The sequence below is a fragment of the Fusarium mangiferae genome, assembly GCF_900044065.1.
Source record: "Fusarium mangiferae strain MRC7560 genome assembly, contig: FMAN_scaffold006, whole genome shotgun sequence".
NCBI classification, from domain to species: domain Eukaryota; kingdom Fungi; phylum Ascomycota; class Sordariomycetes; order Hypocreales; family Nectriaceae; genus Fusarium; species Fusarium mangiferae.
The window spans coordinates 2,195,093-2,211,085 of NW_024573926.1; the positions used below are offsets into that span (position 1 = coordinate 2,195,093).

Here is a 15,993-nt window from a genome sequence, read left to right on the forward strand (position 1 = left end):
AATTGGAAAGAAAAGTCGGTTTGATACAGGGTAAGGTAAAGCAAGTACTTCAGCTACTATTACCAAGGGCCTGCCAGCATCTCGAGCTTTGAGGTCAACGACAATAAAGCCACAAATGAGCCTCCAGCACATGGCAAACGTCTCCATAACATGACTCAAATTCCATTGTTTCATAGCTTCTCCAGCCTCACCTCCACGGGCCAAAAAACACCCGCATGAATGCCACTTAGAGAACCCCTGATAAAAATGGAGCTAGGGCGTCACCACAGCAACACGTCCGAAAAAGGTCGAAAAACAAACCAGACGTCACCTACAACCGTGCTCGGCAGGTCTGAATTGATTTCTCTACAACTACCGCCCGGCTCGTAGTCTACTACTACTACTACTAACTAACGACAACAGGTACACAGAGCTATTCGTCTTTGTTTTTATTTTTTCGTTTCTTGTTCGAGTTCATTTTCGAACATTGTTTCTATGATCATCTGCTCTGCATCGAGCGTGCCTTTCTTTTTAAGCTTTGTTTACTCCTAACGGCTTCACTGTCGATTGATACTGAGGTGGAAGAGCTCGGGACTGCACCAACAACAAAAATCGACCGACGAAGGATATCATGGCTGTCATGGGCGCTTCAGCTGCTGCTGGGCAGAATTCCATAACTGTTGCTGGTATGATGTGCGCCCGTCGACTGCCATGCGGGAGCTGACCGTTATCACAGTTCGAGTTCGACCTTTCACGATTCGAGAGGCTGCGCAACTGTAAGCATCACGCCGATATTGTGGAGTAGGCTTGTTAACGGCGTGACAGACAAAAGAACGACGACGGAACCCTCTTCCTCGGCGACGGCTCTCTCGCCGCTGCGCCTACGCCAAAGCTGCACCAACGCGGCATTCGAAACGTTATCAAGGTTGTCGATGATCGTTGTTTGTACGCGCATCGTCCTCGCTACAACTAACGCAAACGCTGACACAAGACAGAGTCTTTGATCCTCCCGAGGACAGCCCTGTTCAGAAATTCTCCCGCTCAGTCCTACCCTCATCGAAAAAGGTCAAAGATCAAGTTTTTGCTTTCGACCGCGTCTTCGACGAAAACACAACACAGTCCGATGTCTATGAAGGCACTACTCGAACCCTCCTCGACAGCGTCCTCGATGGCTACAATGCGACAGTCTTCGCCTACGGCGCTACAGGTTGCGGAAAGACACATACTATTACTGGTACATCACAACATCCCGGCATCATCTTCATGACCATGCAGGAACTGTTCGAGAAAATTGAGGAGCGTAGCCAAGACAAGGTCACCGATCTGAGTCTGAGCTACCTCGAGATTTACAACGAGACCATTCGTGATTTGTTGGTTCCTGGTGGGAGCAAGGGTGGACTGATGCTCAGGGAGGACAGCAATCAGGCTGTCACTGTGTCTGGATTAACGAGTCATCACCCCAAGGATGTCCAGGAGGTTATGGATATCATTGTCCAAGGAAACGAGTACCGCACAGTTTCGCCTACTGAGGCCAACGCTACTTCTTCCCGATCACACGCCGTTCTTCAGATCAACATCGCTCAAAAGGACCGATCAGCCGGTGCCAGCGAACCTCACACCATGGCCACACTCAGCATTATCGATCTTGCTGGTTCCGAGCGAGCATCCGTCACCAAGAACCGCGGCGAGCGTCTCACTGAAGGTGCCAACATCAACAAATCCCTCCTCGCCCTTGGAAGCTGCATCAACGCCCTCTGCGACCGTCGACAGAAGCAGCACGTTCCGTACCGAAACAGCAAGCTTACCCGACTTCTCAAGTTCTCCCTCGGAGGCAACTGCAAGACTGTCATGATTGTCTGTGTATCACCATCAAGCGCTCATTTCGACGAGACACAGAACACCCTTCGATACGCGAACCGGGCCAAGAACATCCAGACCAAGGTGACGCGGAACGTCTTCAACGTCAACCGCCACGTCAAGGACTTCTTGGTTAAGATCGACGAACAGATGGCCTTGATCAACGAGCTCAAGGCCCAGCAGAAGGACGCCGAGGCCATGTTCTTTGCCAAGTTTCGAAAGCAATGCGACAAGCGGGATGCCATGGCTCGGGAAGGAATTCAGCGATTGCGCATCGCCTACGAGAACTCTGCTCCTGAGCGTCAAGAGCGTATCACCAACATGAAGCGTCTTAAGGCTTTCGAGCGCCGCATTAGCATGCTGTCCGGTTGGATTGCTGCCTTCGACACGGTCTGTGATGAACGAGGGGATGAAGATGCAATGCCAGAGAACCTTGTCGCCATCCGAAAGACCGCACAGGGCATCCTCGTTGAGTTGGAGAACAGCCGACATCATATCCACCAGAAGCTGGAGAAGTCTGCATGGGATCGAGCCATCGACACAGCTCTGTCGCACAGCTTGCAACAACTCCAAGGTACGGAGGGTGCCGACAATGGAGAAGCCGACAACTTGACCCGCGAAGCTGAGCTGATCAAGGCCAATTTCAATCGCGAGGCCTACCGGGAAGTCCTTGAGCAAGACAAGGCTGGTGATGCTGCTATGATCCAGATGCTTCTCACTGCGCAGTTCGACATTCTCGCATCACTTTCCGATACGCTCGGCATGGATGAGGAAGATGCCGTCGCTCACGCGAAGGAGATGATTAATCGTCTCCTCCAAACCGGCTTCACAGCTGCCGGTCAGGTCGTCAAGCCTGATGGCTCCATGCCCGTCGTCGAAGTCTTCTCGCCCAGCAAGCGAGGCACACCCAAACGCAAGAAGGCCATTGCGATGCACATCAAGCCTGTTTCAGCTCCCAACTTTATGCCGGCGCATAGCGACCACGCTCCTGTCAGCCCCATGAAGGGATCCCCACGAAGACGTAAGGTGTTGGGAGCCTCCAAGAAGGGCGTCAGCTTCACGCCAGTGAAGGCTAAGAAGAAGGGCGGAGTCCGTTGGAGGGACGATGAGACGGAGGAGGGCACATTGGAGGACTTTTCGAAGACACCCCAGAAGTACAACTCTTCCCCTGCGATTCCCTCGCCTGAGAAGCCAATTGTCGCACCTATTATGCCTTCATACCTGGAGCCCGAGACATCGACTGTCGAGGAGTCGAGCCCAAGTCTCGAGATCCCGGAGGCCAGCAGCTTGGGTGCGAAGCCTAGCAGGTTCCAGGCCGGTTTCCTTTCTAAGGGACCTAGACATTCCCTTGCTGATGGATCACCCAAAGCACCCACCATGACACTCAAGCTCGAAGCTTCACCCGATATTCAACGAACACCACCCCTGCGATCGCTAGATGTCACTAAGAGTGGCAATTTCTCACCATCGCCATCGGGGTTCGGTATTCCTAGAGCGATTAGACGACTCCCCACGATACATGATGAGAACAATCCTCCCGGATCTGGATCTGATTCCGAGACGAGCACTATCGATGCTCGAAAGCTTCAGACCGCCCTCCGAACCGCCATGAAGGAAAAGGCTCGTAGAGCGAGCATCATGGCCGGTACCACAGCATCCAGCACCAAGCGAGTATCGTCAATGGGATCGTTGCCCGAGCGAACGGGACCCAGGCCTAGTCTGCCTGCGGCCCTCGCCAGCAGCACCAACGGTATCTCCCGACTCCGCCGAGGTAGTGCTGAGAGGAGACGAAGCCCCCCGATGGCGTGCTCGCCAAACGACTTCAAGATAGACATGGCTCTGACACCTGGTCAAGCTAGACGCATGAACATGAACAGCACAGTCACTCGAATGGAAGGCCCTGGATCAAGCCCTCAGGGTGGCATGGCGGGCAGTGCGCCGCGACGAATTACCATTGGCATGGGAAGCGGCGCTGCTCATCGCCGACAGGACAGCAGAGGCTATACCTTGCGATGAGCGAAAGATTGATATGAGGAGGGTGAAACGTATGTGCACAGATTGAGATTGAGATTGAGATTGCCTTGATGGCCTTGGATGGGTGCGTGCTTGATTGTTTATGAGCCCGGAGTTACGGCTACGGCGTTTGGGGCATTGCATGATCTATGTAGATTGGTATGATATGGCATTCTTAGTGTATCAACACAACTTGAACATTGCTCTTTCGTCATCGCGTGAAGCTATCGCCGAAAGTCTTGCATCAACAGCCCCGAGTGATGCAATTGGTGTATTGGGATGGGCTGCTTACTCTCTTACGAAAAAGCGATTAAGCATAAGCCATAGCGCCACACCGGATGGTGGGGTTGGGTTTTTAGTGGTTGGATGCGCTGTTAACGCCGAAATGTGGCGACGTTAGCAATCGGCGATAGTTGGGAGATGGCAGTCGGTGATAGAATGATGGTGTTGAGGACTTTGGGTCGGAGATAATGTCATCAAATGAATTGAAGAGATATTTGAGGCTGAAAAAGTATATAAAGGAGTTGGATCTTCGTTTGAGGATGGATTCGGCATCAATCTCACTTGTCTTACAAGCCTCATTACAAGCCATTCGCACTCACACTAAAGCCACTTACACAAACAATCTCACAACCTCAACATGTCTTCCCCCGTCTGGTTCATCACAGCTGCTTCCTCAGGCTTCGGCCATGACATCGCTCTTCACGCCCTCAACCTCGGGCACACCGTCATCGCCACAGCAAGGAGTACATCACGCGTCCAAGACCTCGCCGACGCAGGTGCACACACACTCGCATTCGACGTGACTTCTCCCCTCTCGGACCTCGAAGCCATCGCCAAAGAAGTTTTTTCCAAGCATGGCCGCGTCGACTATCTCATCAACGCAGCGGGATACATCCTCGACGGCGCCGTAGAGGAAGTCTCCCAGCAGGAGCTGTATGATAGCTTCAACACCAATGTTTTTGGAATCTTCAACACCATCAAAGCTTTTCTACCGGGAATGCGAGAGCAGAGTATCGGTCAGAATGGAAAACGCGGTACGATTGCGACTTTTGGAAGTATCGGTTCTTGGAGAGGTGGAGCAACATACTCTGTCTACTCTATGGTGAAGACCTGCGTGTCCTCCCTCGCTGAGTCTCTCCGCTACGAGCTCGAGCCCTTCAACATTGTCGCCACAGTTGTTGAACCTGGTTACTTCCGCACTAGCTTCTTGAACCCTGGTGTGAGGGCCGTTACGAAGAAGAGAATGGATATTTATGAAGATGAGAACACGCCTACGGGAAAGACGAGAAAGGCGTTGGAGAAGACGGACAACAACCAGCCTGGTGATGTTAAGAAGGGTACCAAGGTTATTGTTGAGATTCTGACGGGAACGGGGGTTGGAGAGGGAAGGGATGTTCCGGTTCGGATTGTGTTGGGGAGTGATGCGGATGTTTATATTAGGGATAAGTGTGAGGAGACCTTGGAGTTGCTGAATGAGTGGAAGGACGTTACTGTCAGTACTGACCATGAGAAGTAAGGATGAGGATGAAAAACATGCTTCCTTAGGTAAACTTAGGATAATATTGATGATCTTTAGAGTATCTACTCACATTTAGGCCCTAAGTTTAGGGTCAGAAGCCTTCTTGCTAAGCCACTGCATTCGGTGTTAGTATATTGCATATCTCCGAGGCGGAGACAGATGACTTCAGACTCAAGTCTGAAGTAATCAAAGAAGTGGATAGTATTATCGTAATTTAGAACAGTTTAGGATAAGCTTACCCAAGGTTTTGGCACTTCTTTATCTCGACTTTTGGGGCCGGGCAGAATTCCTCCGATGCCTTCGGGCTTTCTCACGCTCAGCAGAAGCTTGCTGCATCTCATTCAGCGCCTCATAACGCAGTTTCATGGTATCTCTCAGCCAGCCAATGCAGGTGCCGGTTAACCGCATGTCCTTGAAGCTAGGATCCATGATGCTATGCTGGAGCTCAGTTGCGATGCCGCGCTGCTCCATGTGACGGAACCAGGCGGAGTTATCGTCTTCCCAGATATCATAATTCATGGGACTCCCAGTATGACTCATCACCCAGTCGATGAAAGAGACCTCAGGAATGGTCTCACCACTAAGGTCAATCTCGCGTTTGATGGGACCAGATGGCTTGGCATCCCAACCACTCCAGATCTCAGTCGCTTTGTCGCTGCTGAAACCGACATACTCAATAGTCGCTTTCGAAATGAGCTTCTCCGGGATAGTCGCAAATGCGTCAGGGTAGGATTCGATATTGGCGTTGAGAGGAATATGCTTGTTTTCCTCATCACTTGAGCGATTCAGACGCCGTTTGTCAACCTGTATAGAACCATTCGGGGGAGTGGGAGGATTCACAAGGCCAAGGTTGGTAACTCGTGCTGTATCTCCAGGCGCGAGGATCTCCCCGAGGGAGCTGTTGCATTTGCGGGTCATGGCCTGATTCGTTAGGAAGGACTGACAATATTGAGGGACAAGGTTCCAGAGGTCGGGGAAGGCTGCCTTATATATGAAAGATGAAGTGGACCACTTGAGTAACCTCATTCGGTCAACATCTAAGTTGAGGTGAGCAATAACATTAGTGTATGAGAAGAGACTTTTTGAGCCTCTCCCATAGGCGTATTTGTTGTGGAAACCTGTGGCTGAGAGCCTATGACTACTACAGAAAACCTAACCAGACATTATCGTCGTCATATGATATTGGTCTCTAAGACGTGCTACTACTTGCCGGCGTCTACATTGCGTATGGTGACTGTAATTCTCAGCCACTGATCTCTTGCACAACATCTGAAGCTTGCCATCGTCACATGAAATGGTAAGGATTGGATATTTACCTTGTCTTGCCACCAACTCGTTAAAATTTGTGTGATATCGGGAAAGCCTCACTTCTAAAAGTGTCTTTGGGACCAGGGTCCTGGCTTCTAAGGTAGATCCAGACCGATGGAAATTGGTTCTGATCCATTCAAAGTCTACCAGAGCGAATCGTCTGTGTATTCACGACGATTTTTACTTGATAAAGGTTGCAATGGTACGTCAGGAACTCTAAGCAATTTCTTTACAGTTCTTCCCAGTCTCTCAGTAAAGTCGCGTGGCTACAGTCATCCGGCAGCACGCCACCTAAGGTAAAAGTCTGATGAGTCCTTGTGATCAACACCACAAACGTTATCAGCACGCCACATTGTGAGTCTTGGCAGATCTCCAAAAGCCTTGTGTCGTCTTGCAGCTTTAATGTGGACTTGACGGGATATTTGCATCTGAGACCTGTGGCTGTGAGCTTACATTATCATACAGAACTTGGTAATGTGCGACATAAACGTTAGCCAATGCTTGTTGGTCGGATGTTTCAGGAGAGCCCTTTCTGCTTTGCGAGATCTCGACCAATCGGAATGAAGATGAGGAGTTGAGGATATTGTTTCACTCCTACTGGGGTCTGAGTGTATTTGAAATAGAATAAATATCGCTATCTGCTTTGTATTGCCTATTCAAACTTTGACACGAGCGTTCTGCTTTGTAGGTCTTCCTCGCTTTCCTTTCCGACAGCCCTCGAAATGATGGCGATGTTCGGCAAGATCGCAAGTAGAACGACCACAAGTACATATGTAGGACCTTTCACCACTACAGTTCTCTTTGAGGAGATGATTTCGGTAAACATCCTTCCGCCCATTAGAATACCCACATCGACAGACATAAAAGGCACCGGAATGTTTGCTATCCAGATGTCGCTTTAAATCCCTTTCGTACTTGAAGGGATTGATGGAGCATTTTATGCAACGGAAAGATCCTCGCTCAGGATCGATCGTGGGTTTGTGATGACTATTGGAGTGCAGAATGTTCGTATCCTCACAGACTTGAGCCATGCCTTGCAACTTGGAACTTTCCGCAGAAAGGATACAAGGTGAAGAAGAAGGAGAAGAAGAAGAAAAGAAAATAGATAAGGGGCTATCATCAGGCCAAGCTGGGTGCGGAGAGATTGAATAGCTCGGTGGTAAGCATGGCGATAATTCTAAATGTTGCCGGTGGGGGGGTGTCTCATATACCGCTGCATTGCGGGACCTTTGATGAGGAAAGAATGGGTTGAGCTTGGATAGAAACGCACTGTCCGGATTTCGGGGACCGACTACTTCTAGTGGCTCGTTGTAAGGTAGATCTGAGTCGCGGTATGATTCTTGAAGGATGTTGGAATGAATGTAATGCAAAGACGAAATGCCACCTAGCCCGTGGAGGTCTTTCGTCTGCGAGAAAGCACAGCAAGGTGGCGGCGAGTCGGCATGAGGCTCCCGACGGGGGCTGACAAACAGACCCGGGTCCGAGAAAAGACGAGGATTTAACCATATCTCATCAACTTCAATACCGGCAAAGAAATCTTGCGTGTGCTCTTGGTGCAGTAAGTTGGAGCTGCAACTCAACCCGCGTCAAGTTTGGAAGAAGGCATAGTCGCGACGATAACGACACTCAGCACTTCAGTTGCGGAAGTACTCGATTTCTTGGGATTCCTCTTGCAAACAGAATGTAACCTCCTTCCTCAGAATAGAGGTTGGAGTATGTGTTGATGATATGAGGTGGAGGGTGGGCGATTGTCTGAGAATCACAATTGCTTTTGTGGCGACGAGCCGGGGATTCTTATGCTGGATTCAGGAGCTGGGACAGGGGAGATGTATCGAACTTTCAGTACACCACCAGCGACATATAGCCATTCCCTGATTTGCTGGTCACACATCTAGGATTCGTCTGACCGGCTGCAGCTTGAAAAGCCGGATGGAGGCCATTTATTTGATTGGCGCAACGTGAAAAGCAGGCCGTGCATTAATTACCATGGCCAAGACCTGAGCACTTTTCGTGCAGATCCAATCAGATAAATGGCCCTTGGTCATCCGTGACAGAGGTTATGAGTCTAAAAGAATATCGGGATATCAGATTAGACAGTGTTGTGCTTGTAAGAGGGGTTTCCTGTCAGCGCCACTCAGCATATAGCAGGCTTACAGCCCGCCTCACTTTCAACCTGTTACGGCGGAAATCAACTCAGTCGCAAATGTTAATCTCACGGAAGTGATGGAGGTGAGATAATAAGCTTCGTTGATGGTTCAGGCTGACCTTACCTGCAATACCAACAGACTGCCACTGGCACAGCACGCCATGCACTACAGTTGCCTGACGAAGCCCTTGACAGTACAGTTGTTAATCTGGACCTGATCGGCCAAGACATGGACGAACTTCCCATAAGGATTGGAGAATTGATAAGAAGAGAAAGACATGCCGACGTTTATTCGATCTATAGGAGATATCGCACCAGAGACATGACAACAGAAGCACGGGCTTTCATTATCGACGGTGTTTCTGGAAAACTGAAACGGCACCGGAAACGATGCATACAACGCCTAGGACCCCGAACGCTATTTAATGTGTCATGCCGCGGAGTAGAAGTTATCGTTTATACAGTCAACTGCAATGACTGGCTTGTCACCACTGGGGAAGAAGAGAGGGACTCGAATGAAACACGCCCGAGAGTACTAGGTAGGTCTGAGGGTAAGGAAAATAGTGACCCAAAAAAAGACACTAACTGAGAAACAGTTCCGATGAGAAAGACAAGCTATAAACAGGAGGCAGCACGGATGCGACAGCGGGAACGACGCCGAGAGAAAGCGGACCAAGAAAATTCCTCAAGTTCTCAAGATGCGGAGCTCATCACGGATGATTCATCACTGAGCGAAGACGTCGCGGATACCTTCAGAGCCGCCATCATGTTGTATATTTTCTTTGACAAAAAAGGCCACGATCGCCAAGTCAAGCCACTATGCGTTCCCGCAAGCTGCAGGAGGTCAATCAAGCTCGTGAATTTGTATTCCTTGCTAGTCCTCAACGGGTCACCGCCGTCCAAATTTAGAGAACCACCACGAGGTCCCAACGAAGAGAAGTGGTTTCGGCATGAAACACTCCAGCATCTCAAAGACCTAGAAAGGCAATGGTCTGACATGAGCTATCGGCAGCTTTTCACAGGAGTCCACTCTGTTCTCTTAACACTCTCTTCATATGACTTACGGTCTGTTCCAAGCAGTAATCATCGCTTTGATCTTCTTCAACATATTCAAACAACTCTGCCCATACTTATCGATAGCTTCCAAGGCATGAAACAAAGACGGGCGCCAAGTGAGTCTCGGGAAGTTTTACTTTTGAATTGATACTTAAACAAGCTGTGCTTATAAAGCATTGCCTTTCAGTGTGGCTGAACTGAGTTGGGATGGTGATTTGTACGTGTCCATGTAACTAGCTGTCTCCATCCCTTCCACTGTCGACCATAACCCGGCTTTGCAGCCAACCATCAGTTCCCCTTATCGCAATCTATAAGACTAAAACAAGAAAACACTTGAGGGTTATGTTGAATTCCCTCTGTCCCGACTCCAACAGGGCCCCAGTTGAGAATGGGCCTTCTGTTGGTAAAGATGTAGGTAGTAGAACAGCTGCTGAGAATGGAGTCGGAACACAATGTACATAGATAGACTAAAGACGAAACCCAGTGATAAGGAAAAGCCCAGACAAAGGAAAGAAATACAGGATCATCAAGCGAGTTCGCAAGGACTGACGGAGCATCTGACTGACGTTAATGGATAATTCAAAACTTAGGGACGTGGTGCAAAAGAACTCAAGCGCTCAAGTATCTGACTGTATCAAAGGACAACCTGCATTAGCTGTGAAGCTGACGGCAGCCGTGAAGATATAGAAAGCTACACAAGACTTATTTCCTCCTGAAGCTTGCGCTGGCGACATTGGTTTCTATGTACCACAAGGTATTGAAAGAGCCTCAGAACTCAAATCCTCTCATTGGCCATCATTGGGAGTTTTCGTGGCCTTCCTCTTCTCTTTCTACCACACCTGTTAATGTGGTGTCTGTGCAACTTCAGCTGGTCAAATGTATGGCCACAGGGGCAGCCGTAAAGGCCGGGGCCAATGCAGCTGTTACTCTCGATGTGTTTGCAATGCTTATCTTTTCTTCTGTCCTGCCTGCCGCAGCGACAAACGTAAACGGAACCAAGATGAAACTCAGTCAGATGGCGTTTCAGAGATCTGCCGCCTTTGAAAGTTTTATTGCAGCCTTTCCTGCCGCAATGTAATGGACTCGAAGCCGCATGAGATGAGATAATATGAAAGCTGTTGCTTGTGAGACGAGTGAAGAAGAATCACGATAGTTGTTCTTACCAAAGAGAATCCACGTCCTCAAAAGCCTGCCCACAAAAGTCACAGGTGAGCCGCGCGTCTTTGGAGACAGGACTAGACGTGGATGATTGAGATGATCTCTTCTCATACCCACTAGAGGATGGCGTGTGGGACGTAGGAGCATTGCTACTCAGAGAGGTGTTGCACAAGCGAGGGATTAGGTTTGGCTGATGCCAGGGGACCGAATGAGGGTCATTGAGGGAATCCAGTTGTTTCTGAGGTTCAGGAGAGGCTTCTTGCATAGCGTTGAGAGTGGTGTGAGTTTCAGTGATGACTGTTAGTTGACTGTTCGACGTGTCTTGGTGTTGAGCAGCCAAGGAGTCAAGGTCTGCGTTGAGCGTTTCGCCGCACGGCCCGAGGTAACAATTGAAGTCAAACAAGCTGTCAAACTCATGGTTCTCGATACTAGGCAAGAGCCAGTGATCGATGTCCCATCCGAAGTTGAGTTGCCATTGCGCGTCGTCGATGTCGCTCGTCCAAGGTTCTAAGTGATGATCATCGTGGTCCTCCTGAATGGGATAAGCGCCAAGGCTGTGCTTGGCGCTGACCCTCAAACAGAATGGACCTCAGCTGCCAGAAGTAGTCAAGCCCTGTTGGACTGAGCAGTATAGAATTGCTGAGTGTCGAGCCAGAGGATTTCCCTCGGCGATGAAAGATGTGATGAGGGAGAAAAGTCCGGGGACTGGACAAATGGGCGAGACCTTGGTTGAAGTATGGCCAGCTCCGACCCCTCTTACGTGGCTAACACTCAGGGCCAATTCTGTGATTCGCTGAACCTGAGCGATACGTAGATCTTACGTGCGGCTGAAGCTGTTGAGGCTTACATGGGTGAAAGCAGTTGATCGGATAGTTGCATAAGGGCCATTTATCTCATTCGTCAGCTTCTGGGTACGAGTTTCTCCAGATGCATATACTGAAGGTTAGTCGATCACCCTCCCTTTACTTGAGCCTCATGAGCTCACCAATCAGAATTTTGGCCCTGGAATAGCCTTGACATATTCAACGAGTCTCCGAGGATGCTGCCAGGGCTTATTTAGTTCACGAATACGAAAATCGGCCCTGATGGAGTCGCAAATGGTTGGACCAATAGCGAAACTGGCCCTTATGTCTGCAACTCCAAGAAATACAAATGTGAGACAACAAAAATGAGCTACGGAGAAACATCCAATACGGAAAATGGCCCATATCGAAGCCAGAATGAAACGAAAATAGCTTTCAACAAACAAGGCACATTACATAGTCCCTAGATATATAAGACAGCGCCCATGACAGGACGGAACCTTTTCTTATGACTTCTAGTGTCACAATGACCATCTAGCTCCTTTACTGAGCCAAACTATCACTTCCTACTAGACCTGTCGTCCTTATTCCAACAGAGCCTTCAGAAATGACTTCGTCGCAGAGCAATGCCACTCCTACAAAGAAAGGAACCTGCCCAAGCACACCGCACGTCCCCAAGACCCATGGAAGTAGAGAACGAGGTGAGCCCCGTCCGACATGACAATGAAATATCAAGTCTAACATCGATCTGGACTACATTTCACCAATGTTTGAATGGCTGGGCCAGAGTGGCGAAGATGAACCGTGGAGGGGCTTCACGGCCGTTGCCACAGATCAACAGAGTCATGAATACTCAGCTCAGAGTCGTCCTCAGACTTGGAGTACACAAGCAGAAGCTGGGTCTCAAGAAGAGTCACACACAAAAGAAATGTGACAACAGAGGGATTGAGGGAATTGCAGGTCATCATAGAGCATCACTGAAATACTGGGCAAGGTCGGATGGCAAATACTTAGAATCAAATCCACTTTATTGCTATCCTTTTGACTAGAAAACCCAGACTGCCATTTATTTCGCAGCAGCGTAGATGATATTAAACAGGTTGCCCTATCAGTGAAACCCAGGCTCACTCATCTTCGGAAGAGAATAGGCTATAGATAGCTATAGATTTGTCTCAAACTGGAAGCCAGTGCATACACCTGCTCAAACCGCAGCTACACAGGCATAAGTGCCCTTCCACAGAGTTTTGCAATCGTCGCCAACTGCAGGATTCCACTGCGCAAACTGGGCCATGGTGATCTTGTAGTGATGCAAAACCTCCTTACATGTAGTCCCGGCACCGATGTAGTGGAACTTGACACAATTCTTGACCAAACCCTCCTGTATAGGTTCAGGCGTCGCCAGTCCATCGTCGACTGCTGGGTTGGGCTTGATGTCTCTCGTTGGAGATGAAGTGTAGCCTTTGACACGGACGCATGCGTTGGTCCCCGCCCACATGTTGGTACAGTCCTCTCCAACAGCAGGATTCCACTTGATGAAGTCGGCAAGGGATATCTTGTAATGATCCAGAACGCCTTGGCAGGTGGTGGTGGAATCAATGTAGTGGAATTTGTTGCAGGTTTCTACCATGCCTTCTTGAATAGGTTTCGGAGTTTGGATGCTGTTTCCACAACACTCATCTGTAGGAGAGGGCTTTTGAGGAACAGTAGGCCGTGCATAGGACTCCTCGTCTGAGTTGGGGATCGAAAATGAATTTACATCAGAAGAGGCATCGGGCATCTCATCGTATGATGGCTCAATAGCAGATGTAGGATTTGTCGTCTTGGATTCAACGCCAGCTTGTTCATCTTTGCCGGCAGCCCCTTTGACACAGTAACTACCAACTGGATCAAGCTCAGGACACTCGACACCGGGATTCAGCGCCTTGAACTCATCCAAACTCAAGTTCCAATCTTCGGCGAAGATCGCGCATGTCTGGCCAGGTAGAGGATTAGTTTCGTTCTCGCACTTGACAGCTTGGCGATAAGGCGTGGCAAGAGCGTAAGGTAGTTGGATGGAGAAGCTCGCGGCCAGGAGTGTGACGAGATACATGGTGTTAGCTTGGAAGATGAATGAGAAGGAAGATGAAAAAACGAGTGTACATCTTGGTTCTTAAAAACACGTTTACTGACCCGACTGGCCTTCTTATACTTTCCAACCCCCGCAGCAAAGAGTCATATTCTAAGTTTCACAATTAGTACTTATACTACAGGCATTGGCCATGCCTTGCAACAAAATGTCTAAATAGTGAGCAGTATTTGTTATTTGTAGTTGAGGCCTGTGGCTGAGAGCTTGCAATCAGCACAGAGAACTTAATTACGATCACGATGCAGAAGTTGACTTCAATCCCCGCAGCATCCACCCAAACTCGTCATGATGATGGACATGTACCTCAAGTCTTGCCACTCCGTGTCCGTTGGTGATCCAGACTCTCCTAGGTGATCATCGTGGTAGACCATAGGTCTTTTTTTTTTTTAAAGGTTATTGGTTCTAATGTTAACTTACGAAAGGGTTCAACCAACAGGATTCCGGAAGCCTATATGTCAGGCCAGAGTCCTTTCGGTCCCGGGCCGATGAGTATTTGCTAGGTTTGACCTGAGTAAGGGGACGGTAGACGTGGCACTGATGCCGAGTCAGCTTCTAGGCGTTGCAGTATTGAAGTCGATCTTACAAGCCCCCCTAGACGATGCCTATCGTTTCTGACCGAAATACCGAGTTCAACCCCCAATTATTTATCAAATTGAGATTCTGGCGATACGAGAAAATCTGACTGCCCATATCAGAAAGAGAGTTTGGCAACGTTGATTGGAAAGGCGACATTACCTGACATTCCTGCTGGTGGTCGCGTGATACCTCCGATGGGCTTGAATCCTCTTTCTTCCTCTTTGCTTGATCGTAGCTCAATCCGGTAAAAGTTCGCCCTTGACAGCCAGGAGTGCTGAATCGGTCGTCGGCTTCCAAATGTTTCCGTCTGATTGATCAACTGACATTTTCCCTTCCTAAGACTCCCGATGCTGATTGAGGTAAAGACTGGGTTTTTATGACTCTGAAGGACGCACTGACATAAACAGTAGGTATATTGTGGAGCCTGGCGCATATTGATCCCAATCTGGGAAAAACTGTCACCTTGCGGGATTCGTTATGACGCCGACGGGATTTCTGGGCTGTCAGCATAACGGGTAAGCATGGCAAATAGGGCTTATCAATTCAAGGCGTCAGATATACATTGTCTGAGTATAAAAGATGATCAGGGTCGTAATTAATAGTGCAAATCAGTATTTATTTCACATTCAGAAACATCATATTTATTATCATATAACAAACATCAGGAATATCTTCCAGAAGCAATGTCTGAATACGGCTCTTCCCAATTTCTCTCCCGCGGACTGAAGCTCTTCGCCATCTTCTCCATGTTCACCGGAACAGTCGATGTAATTGCTGGCCATAAACTCGTTATACCCGAATCTGAGCGAGCTCTCCTCCCGACCCCAACCCTCGCCTTCGTGGACAACCAGCTTCGCTTCTTGGGAGCAATCTGGAGTGGATATGGAATGATTCTCTGGTGGGCTAGTAGCAATCTCCAGACGAGAAAAGTGCCCCTTTCTTTACTCGGAACTGCCATGTTCTTGGCTGGTATTGGTCGCTTGACTTCAGGGCTGAGTCTGGGCTGGACTCCATCGTGGCTCAAGATTGCCGCTGCTGTGGAGCTCGTCGTCCCTCCTTTGATCTACTTTTTTGGATTCTAAACGTGCGAAAAGAGTCCTTATGGAGACGTGAGCCTTCATGTTTATGCAAGATCAATCGTCCATTCTTGCTTCCCTAGCAAGGACTGGGAGTGGTCTGAGTCCATGTCTAGGTATGGGACAATTGAGGAGTGAGAAACAGATATTCATTTTGCACTTTCAACACGATTGACATGGCTGTTGCTGTTATATGGCTACGATAATTACTTGAGAATGGTCAGTACGGCAACGAACTCCATCTCAGCTTAAACAGAAACTTGTATATTAAAGCATAAAATAACTACTTTGTCTCAACTTTCCCTTAACATAGGTATCATTTGAATGGTTCCGAACTGTACACGTCAGATAGCACTGCGAATCCATTGATCTTA

The 15,993-nt window shown here is 48.9% G+C and overlaps 8 protein-coding genes across 8 annotated transcripts; 4 read left to right on the top strand and 4 right to left on the bottom strand.

Moving 5' to 3' along the window:
- Positions 1-610: 610 nt before the first annotated feature.
- FMAN_03481 (putative kinesin-related protein KIP3) lies at positions 611-3,852 on the top strand (the record flags this gene model as incomplete). The annotated part of the gene is made up of 4 exons (XM_041832304.1): positions 611-665; positions 716-755; positions 805-924; positions 975-3,852. The coding sequence occupies 4 exons, from the start codon at positions 611-613 to the stop codon at positions 3,850-3,852; spliced, it is 3,093 nt and encodes a 1,030-aa protein (XP_041682781.1).
- A 637-nt stretch (positions 3,853-4,489) lies between these two features.
- FMAN_03482 (related to ketoreductases) lies at positions 4,490-5,368 on the top strand (the record flags this gene model as incomplete). The annotated part of the gene is made up of 1 exon (XM_041832305.1): positions 4,490-5,368. The coding sequence occupies one exon, from the start codon at positions 4,490-4,492 to the stop codon at positions 5,366-5,368; it is 879 nt and encodes a 292-aa protein (XP_041682782.1).
- A 261-nt stretch (positions 5,369-5,629) lies between these two features.
- FMAN_03483 (uncharacterized protein) lies at positions 5,630-6,289 on the bottom strand (the record flags this gene model as incomplete). The annotated part of the gene is made up of 1 exon (XM_041832306.1): positions 5,630-6,289. The coding sequence occupies one exon, from the start codon at positions 6,287-6,289 to the stop codon at positions 5,630-5,632; it is 660 nt and encodes a 219-aa protein (XP_041682783.1).
- Positions 6,290-7,335: 1,046 nt separating this feature from the next.
- FMAN_03484 (uncharacterized protein) lies at positions 7,336-8,570 on the bottom strand (the record flags this gene model as incomplete). Its single annotated transcript, XM_041832307.1, has 2 exons — positions 7,336-8,248; positions 8,443-8,570. The coding sequence occupies 2 exons, from the start codon at positions 8,568-8,570 to the stop codon at positions 7,336-7,338; spliced, it is 1,041 nt and encodes a 346-aa protein (XP_041682784.1).
- A 577-nt stretch (positions 8,571-9,147) lies between these two features.
- On the top strand, positions 9,148-10,029 carry FMAN_03485 (uncharacterized protein; the record flags this gene model as incomplete). Its single annotated transcript, XM_041832309.1, has 3 exons — positions 9,148-9,364; positions 9,422-9,890; positions 9,966-10,029. 3 exons carry the CDS (start codon positions 9,148-9,150, stop codon positions 10,027-10,029), a joined length of 750 nt encoding a protein of 249 aa, XP_041682785.1.
- A 627-nt stretch (positions 10,030-10,656) lies between these two features.
- FMAN_03486 (uncharacterized protein) lies at positions 10,657-11,304 on the bottom strand (the record flags this gene model as incomplete). Its single annotated transcript, XM_041832310.1, has 2 exons — positions 10,657-10,996; positions 11,045-11,304. The coding sequence occupies 2 exons, from the start codon at positions 11,302-11,304 to the stop codon at positions 10,657-10,659; spliced, it is 600 nt and encodes a 199-aa protein (XP_041682786.1).
- Positions 11,305-13,043: 1,739 nt separating this feature from the next.
- On the bottom strand, positions 13,044-13,931 carry FMAN_03487 (uncharacterized protein; the record flags this gene model as incomplete). Its single annotated transcript, XM_041832311.1, has 1 exon — positions 13,044-13,931. The coding sequence occupies one exon, from the start codon at positions 13,929-13,931 to the stop codon at positions 13,044-13,046; it is 888 nt and encodes a 295-aa protein (XP_041682787.1).
- Positions 13,932-15,226: 1,295 nt separating this feature from the next.
- FMAN_03488 (uncharacterized protein) lies at positions 15,227-15,625 on the top strand (the record flags this gene model as incomplete). Its single annotated transcript, XM_041832312.1, has 1 exon — positions 15,227-15,625. One exon carries the CDS (start codon positions 15,227-15,229, stop codon positions 15,623-15,625), a length of 399 nt encoding a protein of 132 aa, XP_041682788.1.
- Positions 15,626-15,993: the final 368 nt, after the last annotated feature.